We start from the raw sequence: 13856 nt of genomic DNA on the forward strand, positions 1-13856 counted from the left end.
CTTGACCCTACAGAAATTGTTCCATGAAAAAACATAATGAAATTCAAGAGGGATTAAGGGAAATCACATGTAAAAACAGAGTCTGGACAGATATTCAAGTCTCACATGGGGCTCACCGTCTGAGGAGGGAGAACAGGGATGAACTCCCTCCTCACATCTGCCCAACTAACTCTCTTCCCCACTTTAAAGCCCTACTGAGAGCTCCCCTCCCCCAGGAGGCCTTCCCAGACCAAGCCCTTCTTTTCCTCTGCTCCTCCTCCCCTCCCTAAAGCCCCTACTCCCTCCCACTGCTCTAATCCCTTCCCCACCCCACAGCACTTGTCCATGCTTGTACATATGTATTATTCTATTTATTAATGATGTGTATTTATCTATAATTCTATTTATTTTGATGCTATTGATGCCTGTCTACTTGTGTTCTTTTTGTCTGTCTTCCCCTTCTAGACTGTGAGCCCATTGTTTGGTAGGGATTTTCTCTAACTGTTGCCAAATTATACTTTTCAAGCGCTTAGTACAATGCCCAGCACACAGTAAGTGCTCTATAAATATGATTGAATTAATGAATGAAAGATGTTGAATCCCCATTTTGCCGATGCAGACAGAAATTAAGTGATTTGCCCAAAATCACAGCAGTAAGTGTGCAGAGCTAAGATTACATGCCGGTTCTTTGACTCTCAGACCCACGTCCTTTGAACTCTCCATTCTGCTAGCTACAATGAAAGGTCTTTCATAGCTTAGGTGATCATTTTAGGAATCCACTAGGTCTATGATTTCTCAAGTGCTGTGGTTACCTCCTATTTTTTCAGGCTGAGTATCAGGGTACTGAACATAGGAGTAGAGGGAGAGAAGCTTGTCCACATCTTCTGACTGGTTTGACTTGGTCAGAGAATACATGAGGATAGCAGATCTAAAAACCAAGGTGATGACAATTAGGTGGGAAGAGCACATGGAGCAGGCCTTGTGCTTTCCCATGGCCTGAGGACAGTTTCTGGAATGTGAGATGATTTTGACAGAGGACATGAGTATCGACAGGAAAGGAACTGTCACAATCAGCATGGTCACACTATAAGTCAGAAGCTTATTGGGGAACGGATCTAGAGAAGCAGTGTGGCTAAGAGACAAGAGCATGGGCTTGGGAGTCAGAGGTTGTGGGTTCTAATCCTGACTCCCCCACTTATCACCTGTGTGACTTTGGGCGAGTCACCTAATTTCTCTAGGCCTCAGTTACCTCATCTGTAAAATGGGGATTAAGACTGTGAGCCCCAAGTGGGGCAACCTGATTACCTTGTATGTACCTCAGTGCTTGTCACATCGTAAGTGCTTAAAAATACCTTTATTATTATTATTATTATTAATCGTGGCTCCACCACTTGTCTGCTGTGTAACCTTGTGCAATTCACTTCACTTCTCTGGGCCTCAATTACCTCATCTGCAAAATGGGGATTAAGACTGAGAGTGCTGTTTTGGACTTGGATTGTGTCTAACCTGATTCCATCCTATCTACCGCTAAGCTTAGTACAGTGCCTGGCACATAGTAGGTACTTAACAAACACCATCAAAAAATCATATACCATCATTCCCAGGAGGACACATTCTGTAACACCAAGAAAAAGAAAAGTAAACATCAGAGTAGCTCAAACAGGGAGAGAAATAGTTCTATCCTCTGTCCAGAGGTTTAGCAGCATTTTGGGAAGAGTAACTCTCGATAACAAGAGTAAGGAAAGAGTAAGACTCTAGGGAGCTTAGTTGCTTTCTTGGGTCCCTGATTCTCAAACTATTCCTCTTCTCCCAGCCCTGTGTTCCTTTTGACAGTCACTTCCAAAAGAAGAAAGGAAAAGAATGGAAGGATTTCCAAGTTTCTGAGAAGGGGAAGACTAATATTTTTTCCATTTGGAACCCGTTTCAAAGAGCTAAAATCATAGCTCTACTTCCCTAAAGATGGAACATGAGAGAGAAAAGGTGATAATTCAATTCAATTCAATTGTATTTACTGAGTGCTTACTTCGGGCAAAGCCCTATGCTAAGTATTTACACAACAAACAGACACATTCCCTACCCACATTGAGCAGTCTAGAGGGGGAGATAGATATTAATATACATAAGTAAGTGAATGAATAAATGGCACACATATACATATGTACTGGGGAGATGGGAGAGTGGATGAATGAAGTGGTGATGCAGAAAGGTGTGGGAGAAGAGGACAGGAGGGCTTAGTTAGGGAAGGTTTCATGGAGGGGTTGTGCCTTCAATAAGGGATAAGGAAGATGGGGTAGATTTGTCACAGTGTGGTGTCAGGAGGACTGGGGATGGAGAGGGACAATGAAACAGGGAATCAATATGGGGATTTTCCATGTTGCTAAGAAGCACATTTTTTCGTGTGGTGAAAAATCTTAACTCTGTCATTGTTAGGGACATAATCACCCAGGCAGTGTGCATGTGCATATGCGTTTGAATATAGGTGGGTTTGTGTGTGTGATGTAGATGCGTGTGTGTGTGTGTGTGTGTGTGTGTGTGTGTGGTGTGAGGTGGGGAGTTGAGATGTCTATATGGGAGTTATGCACGGAGTCATATGTGCTTTGTTCCTTACAAACAAGCAGTGATTAATTAAATTAAATTTAATTATTTCATTAATGAGGATGTTAGGATGTAGTGTGGTGGGAAAAAATGTGGGTTCAATAATGATTAACACTAGTAGCAAGTGTTGATAAAATGAAACACTTTCTGACCATTCCTTCGCAGAATTTGTATGATTGGCTAACTTCACCACTTCACCAGTTTCCTGAACTAGCTTCTAGCCAAAGAGAACCTAGACACCATATATTCCAAAATTACCACTTTGATCAAAGACAAAATACCCAAGGCCCTGATTTGGGAAAGTGACTTTTTTTATTGAAGTATCAAGAAATCAGTGGCTTTGCTTGGGCACCGTTACTAGGTGCAATCCCTTCTTTATGATTTGCTGAGGGCTCACTATAAACAAGGAATATATTGGGGTCTTGAAAAGACTTGTTCTCAGAATTAAAATGGCCAAGACCAGTTTAAATTTAGAAGGTAGAAGGCTAACAAGAGTTGAGTCCCTAAGACTTGGAAACCCATAAAATTGGGCATTTTCTCAATCAAATAATGGTATTTATTAAGGGTTTCGGGTGTGGAGAGCATTAGGCCAAAGTTTTGACCATGTAAGAATCAATATGTCTTAATGTTCTAAGGATTTATTTCAAAAGTACGGATAAGGGACCAGAAAAGTATGCTGCAGGAGTTCCTACGAGTTGACGGTTAGGTTGATTATTCAGCATGGCTTAGTTGTAAGAGCCCGGGCTTTGGAGTCAGAGGTTGTGGGTTCAAATCCCAGTTCCGCCACTTGTCAGCTGTGTGACTTTGGGCAAGTCATTCACTTCTCTAGACCTCAGTTCCCTCATCTGTAAAATGCGGATGAAGATTGTGAGCCCCACTTGGGACAACCTGCTTACCTTGTATCTCCCCTAGTGCTTAAAACGGTGCTTGGCACATAGTAAGTGCTTAAAAAATACCAACATTATTATTATTATCCATTGTAAAGTTCTTATGCCCTTGATCTGCTCCTCTTACCCATACCACTTCACTCTTCTTTTTGGGAATAGTCCCTCATTTGCATTTCAACAGATGCTGACAAGTCTTAAATACCAATTATTGAGCCTGATTTGTAAAGCAAAACCATAAGAGAATTGCCATCTAATTCATTCATTCATTCAATCATATTTATTGAGCGCTTACTGTGTGCAGAACACTGTACTAAGCACTTGGGAAGTGGAAGTCGGCAACGTATAGAGATGGTCCCTACCCAACAATGAGCTCACATTCTAGAAGCAGCGTGGCTCAGTGGAAAGAGCCTGGGCTTTGGAGTCAGAGGTCATGGGTTCAAAAACCGGCTCTGCCAACTGTCAGCTGTGTGACTTTGGGCAAGTCACTTACTTTCTCTGTGCCTCAGTTACCTCATTTTTAAAATGGGGATTAAAACTGTGAGCCCCCTGTGGGACAACCTGATCACCTTGTAACCTCCCCAGTGCTTAGTACAGTGCTTTGCACATAGTAAGTGCTTAACGAATACCATCATCATTATTATTATTATTAGAAGGGGGAGACAGACAACAAAACAAAACATGTAGACAGGTGTTAAAATAATCAGAACAAATAGAATTAAAGCTATATGCACATCATTAACAAAATAAATATGTACATTTAAAATAGAGTAATAAATCTCTACATTCAACGTACTCCAAAGCATATTCATGTCTTGTTCCAAAAGAAAAAAAAATCCATCCCTTTAATAATAACACCTAGAAATCAAGTTTTTATTCATTTCCTTTTACCAGAGTTTTAAAAATGGTATTTGTTAAGTATTTACTACAAGCTGGGCACTGTACTAAGCACTGGAGTACACACAGGCCAATCAAGGTGCACACAGTACATGTTTTCCATGGGATTAACAGTCAATCGCCATTTGAAAGATGAGGAAACTGAGTCACAGAGAAGTGAAGTGTCTTGCCCAAGGTAGCACAGCAGATAATTGGCAGAGCTGGGATTGGAACCCAGATACTTCTGACTCCCGGGCTCATGGGCTATACACTAGGTCACATTGCTTCTCAATTCAGTTTATTAATCTAATTTGTTCCTATCATGTTTTCAGTGGGGTTACCAAATGGCAAATTGAAATGTGGCTGCTCGGTGGAGAGATCTCAACGTCCTCAAGCAGGTCTGTTTCCTGGGTGTTGGATGATGATCCGCACAGGTTTGTGGGGCAGAGAGATCTCAGTATTCTCAGCCAGAACCCCGTCCCGGGCGATGGTCGATGCACCACTCTGGTTTGTGGTCTCCTTGCAGAGAAATCTCAGTATCCTTGGGCAGGTATCAGTCATGGGTGATATTCAATGGTCCTCACTGGTTTGTGGCCTCTCATTGAAGAGATCTAGACATCATTGGGCAGATTTCTGTCCTGGGAGATGTTAGGCGACCCGTGCCGTTTTGAGATTTCTCTAAGGAAGAGTTACTAAGGATTTACTAAGAAAATCCATGAGTTACAAGGTAGCCCTGAAAGCCTTGTATTCCAGACTGAAAGGATTTTCATTGATTGTTAACATCCACACAAATTAAAACAAATCACTATAAAAAGTTAAACATCCAAAAACAACTTATGTATAATGGAACCTAAAATTGTCTATTTGGCAGTTAGCAAAATATTTCAAAGTAGGCTTAAAGGGAAAGGCACCAAAGTGAGACTAGAGACCAAAGATTCAGAGAGATTATAAATTTAAGGAAGAAGGCACAAGCTACTTGTTCTGGTGACTGGAAACAGAATTTGCTGGTGACCAGGTAAAGGAATGTTTGGAAAATGAGTGACATTGATAGGAAATCAATCTTGGACAGTGTTGAACCTATCTTATATTTTCTCCAGCACTTAGTGCAGTACTTTGCACACAGGAAGTGCTTAACCGATACAATGAAAAAAATCAGAAAATATCTCTATTACCAAATAATTTTAATAGGGGACCAAATATCTAGTGAATGATCAATTATTCAAGGTGGATTGGGTGTACCAGGCTTTCAAATCAACTGCAAAATGTACATTCCCTTCAACTTCCACCCCATGTTGCAGTAATTCCCCATTCTCCATTGCAAGGCTGTCTCCCCTCACTTTCATATTGTCAGTTATTTTGTACTACTTGTGCCACTACTCAATCTAAAGTAAACCAATGTTTACTTCTTTAATAAAGTCTGAAAGTATTAAGGGAGAAGCACGATCCTTGTTTGTCTGTTCAATTTTGGTAGACACCAGTAATTCATGTTGGCATTAAGGATTACAACAAGCTAATGTAATCATGATCACAGTATTCTGTATTTAGATATACTAACATCTTCATCTCTCAGAATTCAATCTGATGGGAGGAATCTGTGAGACCCTAAAACAGAATAAATTAGGAATTACTTTCACTGGCCTGGAGGGGAGAGTTTTCTTTGTTTCCGGTGAACAATAACCACTAATTTCAGGGCTAGTGTGGAGCATTGTTTAACTTTTGTCTCTTGATAGGAATAATTTTTCATGCCTGGCTAACCAGCACTGTCCATTAGGAAAGCACACTGAAATTTTTGTGAAGATAAGTGTTTAGCTACAGAGCTCACTCCTGCAGACATTGCAATCTGAGCATTACTCTTGATTTCTATGTTTTTCCTGTAAAAATTTGAATACTAAGAAACAATCAGTGGCTTTTGCTGAGCATGTATTATGTGCAGAGCACTGTACTAAACATTTGGGAAGGTATAATTCCATAGAATTGGGTGACATGATCCCTTTCCACAAGGATCTTAAAATCTACAGGAAAGCCAGTCTGTCCTTAATCAACTAAAGAAAAATTCAGTATTGAATAAACAGCTAATATTAAATATAATAATCAGAAATAAATCCTCTACCATCCCAAACAAATTCTCAGCAGGTTTTTTTTCAACCAGTCACCAAATATTTGAAGATAGAGATGAATGTAACATTTAAAAAAAATCCCACCAAGGATTCAGCTTTATCATCTATATGGTATTTCTAATGTGAATGCACTGGAGAATTCCACCAGTTATATACCTGGCTTAAATTCAGGCAAAAATTTAGATGAAATTTTCCTTTTAGATAAGCAGACTTTGGAGGCAAGTCTTTTGACAAATCAAAATGCCTAAAAGTTCAGGCTAACACAGTTTACACTTTATCCCCAATGTGCACAATTAAAAATTCAATGATTTCACAATAGCTTTTAAGTGTAAAAAAATACAAACAGCTCATGGGCATGACTTTTCCTAAAGGAGCTATCCATATTATACCATTGCTTCCTTTGTTGTAAGCTATGGCTTGGGGACCATCTCTCAGGGGTCATGCCAATACTTCATAGAGGCCTTATCATCCAGAACATGAGCCTATCTAATCAACCAGGGAAGAACAATCCTCCTTGAAGAGGCAGGTAAATTTCTCAATAAAGCATTCACCAGGTGTCAGTACATAGTGTAGAAGGGACAACCATCTAGGAAAAGACAGATTTGGCTTCTAATCCTAGATCTCTCATTTCCCCTTTTTCCTCTTTCCCATTTAAAAGAGGAACATACTTCTACTTAAGTTTTTTGGAATCTCACAGCGATGTTGGGAGGATGGATGTGACAATACTAGTAAGCTCCTCTAGACTGTAAGCACTTTGTGCGCAGGTGACACGCCTACACAATCTGTTGTACTGTACTCTCTCAAGCACTTAGTGCAGTGTTCTGCACATAGTTAGCACTCAATAAATACGATTGAATGAATGAAGGAATGAAGTGCTTAGTGCAATAGGATTGATTGATTAGGAGAAGTGTTTGTGCATCTTTGCGCAATGCACTGTTCTAGACACTGTTAAGTTTTGGGCTTTCAAACTATTTAGGAAGATAGGTCCAGTGCAAAAGCATGACCATCTTATAGTGCTAGATAAATGAGCCAGGTGTTAAAAATAACATCTACAACTAACAATTGCACAAGAAAATACAGCGAAATATGAATGTAGTTGAGTGGACAGCATAGGAAGGGGTATTGTGGGAAGAGATCATGAAGGAGTTGGAATTTATAGGGCTGGAAGAAGTGGCAGAAGTCTGGTTTGGGGAAAAAACAAATTGCTCCTGGGCAAGTAAAGTGGAAAGCGTTCAGATGGTGAAAAGGTTTCCTTGAGTTGAGTGGAGACAATGACTTAGAAGGAAGGCACTTGGCAGAGAGCTGTGAAGTCTACATTCAAAAGACTTCATTTGGTACTAATGGTAATACGTGTCCCTGAAGACTTCCAGGAAATGGAGTGCCAACATCCTATGTGTTGAAGAGAGGTATTTTGCTGTTCTGTGTAATGTATCATTGGACTAGGGACAATAGGGAACTAAGAATAAAGTTGTTAAAATGATCCATTTACTGACTAATAATGGGTTCTTTCTGGGGCAAGGGAATGATGAGAAAGGGGTAGATATGTGGAAATGCTATTCCCAAATCTATTTTATGGGCAGTATAATGAATTACTCCTCGTGCTCAGTGAACAGAGAACATTCTAATACTTTTGGAGTTCTTCCAGTTTAGGAGGGGTCAGATAAAACCTCTGAGGTCTTTAAGTTTACGCAGACTAACGTGCAACTGTACATTTGACTAGTCCAAATTGTTCTAGTATTTCAAATACAGAAAATCAGGTCAACTGTTCCTAGAAAACCGAACTGGTCCTCACACACTACACAGTTATCATGGTGTGGAATTTCGAGATAGATTTGGGCTTTGGTTTTCTTCGCTTTCATTTTACAAAAGCTATTCAAAAATAAAATCCTCCATTAAGAATCAAAACAAAACATCAGAGAAGAATAAAACTTTGTCAGGAAAAGAGTAAAACTCGAGGGAATTTAGAAAGTTTCCTTGGTTCTCTGGTTCTCAGACTATTCCTCTTCTCCTATCCCTGTGATCCTCTTGGTATCATCTGTGCTTCTGGTCACTTCCAAAAGAAGAAAGGAAGAGTAGGGAAGGATTCTAGGTTGTTGAGAAAGGGAAGACCAATATTTGTTTTCTTTTTGGAACCCATTTCACACAGCTAAAATCTTAGCTCTTCTTCTCTAAGGATTGGACTTGAAAGAGAAAAGGTGATAAGGAAGAGGGGATGCATTTGTAACAATGTGGTCGCAAGAAGGCTGGGGAAAGAGGAGGGTCAGGGAAACAGGCAACCAATTTGGAGATCTTCCATGTTACTAAGAAGCACATGTTTTGTTTTCCTTGTTTCTTCTGAAAAACCTTCACCCTTTCATTGTTAGATGCATGAGCCCTCATCCTGCCTGCATGTAAGTGCGTTTGTGTATAGGTGAGTTTATAAGTGTGCTGTTGTGTGATGGGGAGTTGATGAGATTGCTATGCATGACTCAGGCATTGGGGTGCTTTGTTCCCTGCAGACAAGCTGTGATTACTTAATCCCCCTTGCAGACTTTGGCCAGTCCTGTGACAGGATGTAGTGTGGTGGGAAAAATGATAACCACTAGTAGCAAGCTAGGATAAAATGAAGCCCTTTCTAATCATTCCTTTGCAGAATTTGTATTATTGGCTAACTTCACTACTGCTCCATTTTCCTGAACTTTCTTCTGCCATAGAAAACCTAGACACCACATATTTCACACTGTGATCACCTCCTTCATCCTTAACAAGCTACCCAGATTCATGCTGACAAACGTTTGGAGGGAAGATCTGGACTCTGAAAGCGTCGTGACTTTTTCCTGACAAAGAAGACATATTTTAGGTCCAGAAATTTCTGTACTTACATTGCTATAGTAAACTAATGCTAATGAAGGACGTCAACCGGTCACATGTGACTGAATTCATTCTTTCTGGGTTCTCAAATATCCATGAATTTCAGACTATCCTGTTTGTGATTTTCCTTGTGATATATGTAGAAGCCTTGATAGGAAACGCCCTCTTAGTGTTGGTCTCCTCAGTGGACCCTGCCCTTCAAACCCCCATGTACTTTTTCCTCAGGAGTCTGTCCCTTATGGATATCGGCTACACCACTGTCATCATCCCCAAAATGCTCACCAATTTCCTGTCGAAGAATCAAAGTATTTCCTTTGGTGGGTGTGCAGCCCAGATGTATTTCTCCTTCTTTCTCGGGGGCTCAGAGTGCTGGATCCTGACATCGATGGCTTATGACAGACAGGTCGCCATCTGTGACCCGCTCCGCTATTCACTCGTTATGAACTGGAGGCGCTGTCTTCAGCTGGCCTTGGCTTCCTGGCTATCAGGGATTCCCATAGCAACAGTAGAGACTACAATAATGTTTACATTGCCCTTCTGCGGGTCTAATGTAATTAACCATTTCTTCTGCGATGTCCCTCCTCTCTTAGAGCTGGTGTGCACAGACACCTTCGCATTTGAAGTGTATAGTGTCACGGCGACCGTGACTTTTCTGATGTTCCCCTTTGGAATGATCATGGTATCTTATGTCCAAATTCTTGTCACCATTGTGAAGATGTCCTCTGCCGAGGGCCGGCACAAAGCTTTCTCCACCTGCTCGTCCCACCTTATTGTGGTCTCACTGTTCTTCGGGGCTGCGAGTTTGACCTATTTCCGAGTCAAATCCTCCTACTCTCCTGAGATCAAGAAGCTGCTTTCTCTCTCCTATACTGTCTTCACTCCCATGCTAAATCCCCTGATCTACAGTCTGAGGAATCAAGAGGTTAAAGGTGCCCTGAAGAGAATTCTAGGTAAAAAAGATATTTTGCCATGATCTGGGAGTTTCTGATTTTTGAAGTTGATTTTTTTTGTAGAGGTATCACCACTGTAGAGATGTAGCCACTATTACCTAGCATATTCCCATCTTTATTATTCACTGAGGGCTCAATGTGTGCAGGGAATATTCTAGGTTCCTTGAAAGGACCATGGAAGAGTAAATCTGTTCTCAGAGTTAAAATGCCCAAAACCAGTACAAACTCAGAACAGAGAAGGCTAGCAAGAGATAAAATGTTCACAACAGGAGACCCATAAAATTGGACATTTTCCCCAACAATTAGTGGTATTTACTACGGGCTTAAGTTGTGCAGAACATGAGGCTGAAGTTTTGTATCATTAAATAATTAATATGTCTTAATGTTCTATAGATTTATTTGAAAGTATGGAGAAAGGATCATAAAAGTATGCTTTAGTTGTTCCTGGAAGCTGAAGATTGGGTTGATTTTTCATCTATCAGACAAGTTCCTCTGGTCTTGATCCACTCTGGCAAATGGGACAACTTACACTGTTCTTTTTGAGAATACTCCCTCGTTTGCTCATAAACAGATGATGACATATCTTAAAATCCAACTACTGGGCCTAATTTTTGACTCAAAACCATAAGTGAAGTGACATCTAATAATTTTCGGGACTCAACAAAGCTCAAAGGAAGTACTGGTCTCATTCCAAAAGAAAAAAATATCAATCCCTTTGAATAACAACACCTAGTGATCAACTGTTTATTCAGTTCCTTTTATCAGGCCATTTTGAAATGGTATTGGTTAAGTATTTATTCTGACCTTGGCACCATAATAAGCACTGAGAAACCTGCCAGTTATTCAAATTGGCCACCGGCCATGTTCCACATGGGGCTAACACTCTTAAACACCATTTCACAGATGTGGTAACTGAGTTACAGAGAAGCGAAAGTGACTTGCCCAAGACCACACTGCAGAAAATTTGCAGAACTGGTTTAAGAACCCAGTTCCTTCTGAACCCCAAGCCCATGGGCTATCCACTAGGTCACTTTGCTTTCAAATCAGCTTATTAAACCTGTTTTTGCCTATCATGTTTTGGGTGAGGTTGTCAAATAGTAGATTGAAATGTGGCTGCTCATTAGAAAGATTTCAGCATCCTCAAGTTGGTCTCATCTAGTTGGCTGATGGTTGATGGACCGCACCAGTTTGTGGCCTCTCATTGGAGAGAACTCATCATCACTGTTCAGTTCTCTGTCCTGGGAGATATTAGGTGATCGTGCTGGTTTGAGCCTTCTCAGAGGTGAAGTCACTAAGGATTTACTAAAAAAATCCAGAAGTTAAGAGGTAGCCTTGAAGCCTGTTAATCCAGGCTGAAAAGATTTTAATTGATCTTTACCATCCACTCAAATTACAACTAATTGCTAAAAAAGTGAAACATCCAAAAGCAATTATGCATAATGGAACCTAACACTGACAATTGGTCAGTTAGCAAAATATTAAAAAGTAGGCCTAAAGGGAAGGACACCAAAGTGAGACTGGAGACTAAAGATTCAGAGAGATTATGACTTTAAGAATGAAGCCACAAGCTACTTGTTCTGGAGATTGAAAACAGACTTTCCTGGTGACCAGGTAAGTAATTATTTGGAAAATGAGTGACATTGCTTGGACATCAAGCTTAGATTTTGTTCAAACTGACTGTCTTTTTTTCCCCATCATTTAGTACAGTACCTGGCAAATGGGAATTACTTAACAAGTACCATTAAAAAATCAGAAAGTAACTTCATAACCCAATAATCCTAATAGAGGACACAGTATCTAGTGAAAGCCCAATTATTCAAGATGGACTGGGTGTCACAGATTTGTAAATTATTATCAACGGCGACATCTACATTCCCTTCAACTTTAACCCCATGTTGCAACCTCACAAATCTGAAGCAGTAACTCCCCATTCTCTATTTCTGGGTGACAACCTCTGTTTTGTATAATCAATTATTTTGAATTACCTATGCCTCTACTCAATCTAGAGTAGACTATTTTTCACTTCTTTGATTAAACCTGAAAGTATTATGGGAGAAGCACCATCCATGTTTGATTTGGTTCAATTTTGGTTGACACAACTGATTGATGTTGACATTAAAGATTATGACTAGTAAGTGTAATTGTGATCACAGCAATCTGTTCTTAGATATACAAGAATCTTCATTTCCCAGAATTCAATCTAATGGTTGGGATTTGTGAGACCCTAAAAGAGATTAAAGAGGGAATTATTTTCCCTGGCCTAGAGGGTAGAATTTTCTTTGGTTCAGGTGAACAAAGAACACCAATTTCAGGGCTGGGTGTGGGGCATTGTTTATCTTTTTTCCACTCATAGGTATAATTTATTAAAAATAATAATAATAATAATAATAGTACTTGTTAAGCACTTACTATGTGCCAAGCACGGTTGTAAGCATTAGACTAGATACATGGTTGGGCACAGTCCCTATACCATATTAGGTTCACAGTCTTAATCCCCATTTTTTACAGATGAGATAACTAAGGCCCAGAGAAGTGAAGTGACTTTCCCAAGGTCATACAGCAGATAAGTGATGGATTTGCAATTAGAACCCATGACCTTCTAACTGCCAGGTCCATATTCTATTCACCACACAATGCTGCTTCTCATGCTTGCTTGCTTTATTGCCTTAAAACCAACGCTGTTTATTAGGAGAGCACACTGAAACCTTTGTGATGATAAATGTTTAGATATAGAGCTCACTCCTGCAGCGTTGTAATCTGATTTCTGTTACTGTCGATTTCCATATCTGTTTTTCTTTGAAAAACTGAATACCAAAATCAGTTGGTGGCTTTTGTTGAGCAAGTATTGTGTGCGGAAGTACTGTACTTAACACTAAAGAAAATACAATTCAATAGAACTGGAAGACAACCTCTACTGCCAGGGATTTTAAACTCTACAGGAGAGTCTACCTGTCCTTAATCAACTGAAGAAAATTTGAGTACTGAATGAATAGCTAATACTAAATATAATAATCAGAAATAAATCATCCATAGTGTGTAACAAATTCTGAGCAGTTTTTTCTCACCCAGTCTCCAAACCTTTGAAGACAGAGATGAACACAACAATGTCATAAAAAATCCCACCAAGGATTCAGTTTCTTAATCTATGTGATATTTCTAATGTGAATATAATGAAAAACTCCAACAGTTGTCTACCTAGTATAAATTCAGGCATAATTTAGATGATATTTTCCTTTTAGACAGATTTTGGAGGCAAGGCTTTTTGAAAATCAAAATCCTTACAAGCTCAGGAAAACACATTTTACACTTTATCCCCAATATGCACAATTAACAATTAAAGGATTTCACAATATCCTTTAGGTGTAAAAAATATAAGCATCTCATGGGCATGACATCCTACCAATACTTTCCATATTTCTATAAAGAAAGATAAACAAAAGAATAATACTTCCTTTGTTGTAAGAAATGGTCTTGGGACCTCCTCTCAGGGGTCACACCAAAACTGCAAAGAGACCTTATCATCCAGAACATGAGTCTTTCAAATCAACCAGGACAGAGCAATCCTTCTTCAAGAGGCAGATAATTTTCTCAATAAAACGTTCATC

At 39.7% G+C, this 13856-nt stretch overlaps 1 protein-coding gene across 1 annotated transcript; it reads left to right on the forward strand.

Annotated features, from left to right (window-relative positions):
* Positions 1-9335: 9335 nt before the first annotated feature.
* LOC119944023 (olfactory receptor 10A7-like) lies at positions 9336-10274 on the forward strand. Its single transcript, XM_038765251.1, has one exon. It carries the CDS (start codon positions 9336-9338, stop codon positions 10272-10274), a length of 939 nt encoding a protein of 312 aa, XP_038621179.1.
* The last annotated feature ends 3582 nt before the right edge of the window (positions 10275-13856 follow it).

Source organism: Tachyglossus aculeatus, chromosome 22 (genome assembly GCF_015852505.1).
Source record: "Tachyglossus aculeatus isolate mTacAcu1 chromosome 22, mTacAcu1.pri, whole genome shotgun sequence".
Taxonomy (NCBI): Eukaryota; Metazoa; Chordata; class Mammalia; order Monotremata; family Tachyglossidae; genus Tachyglossus; species Tachyglossus aculeatus.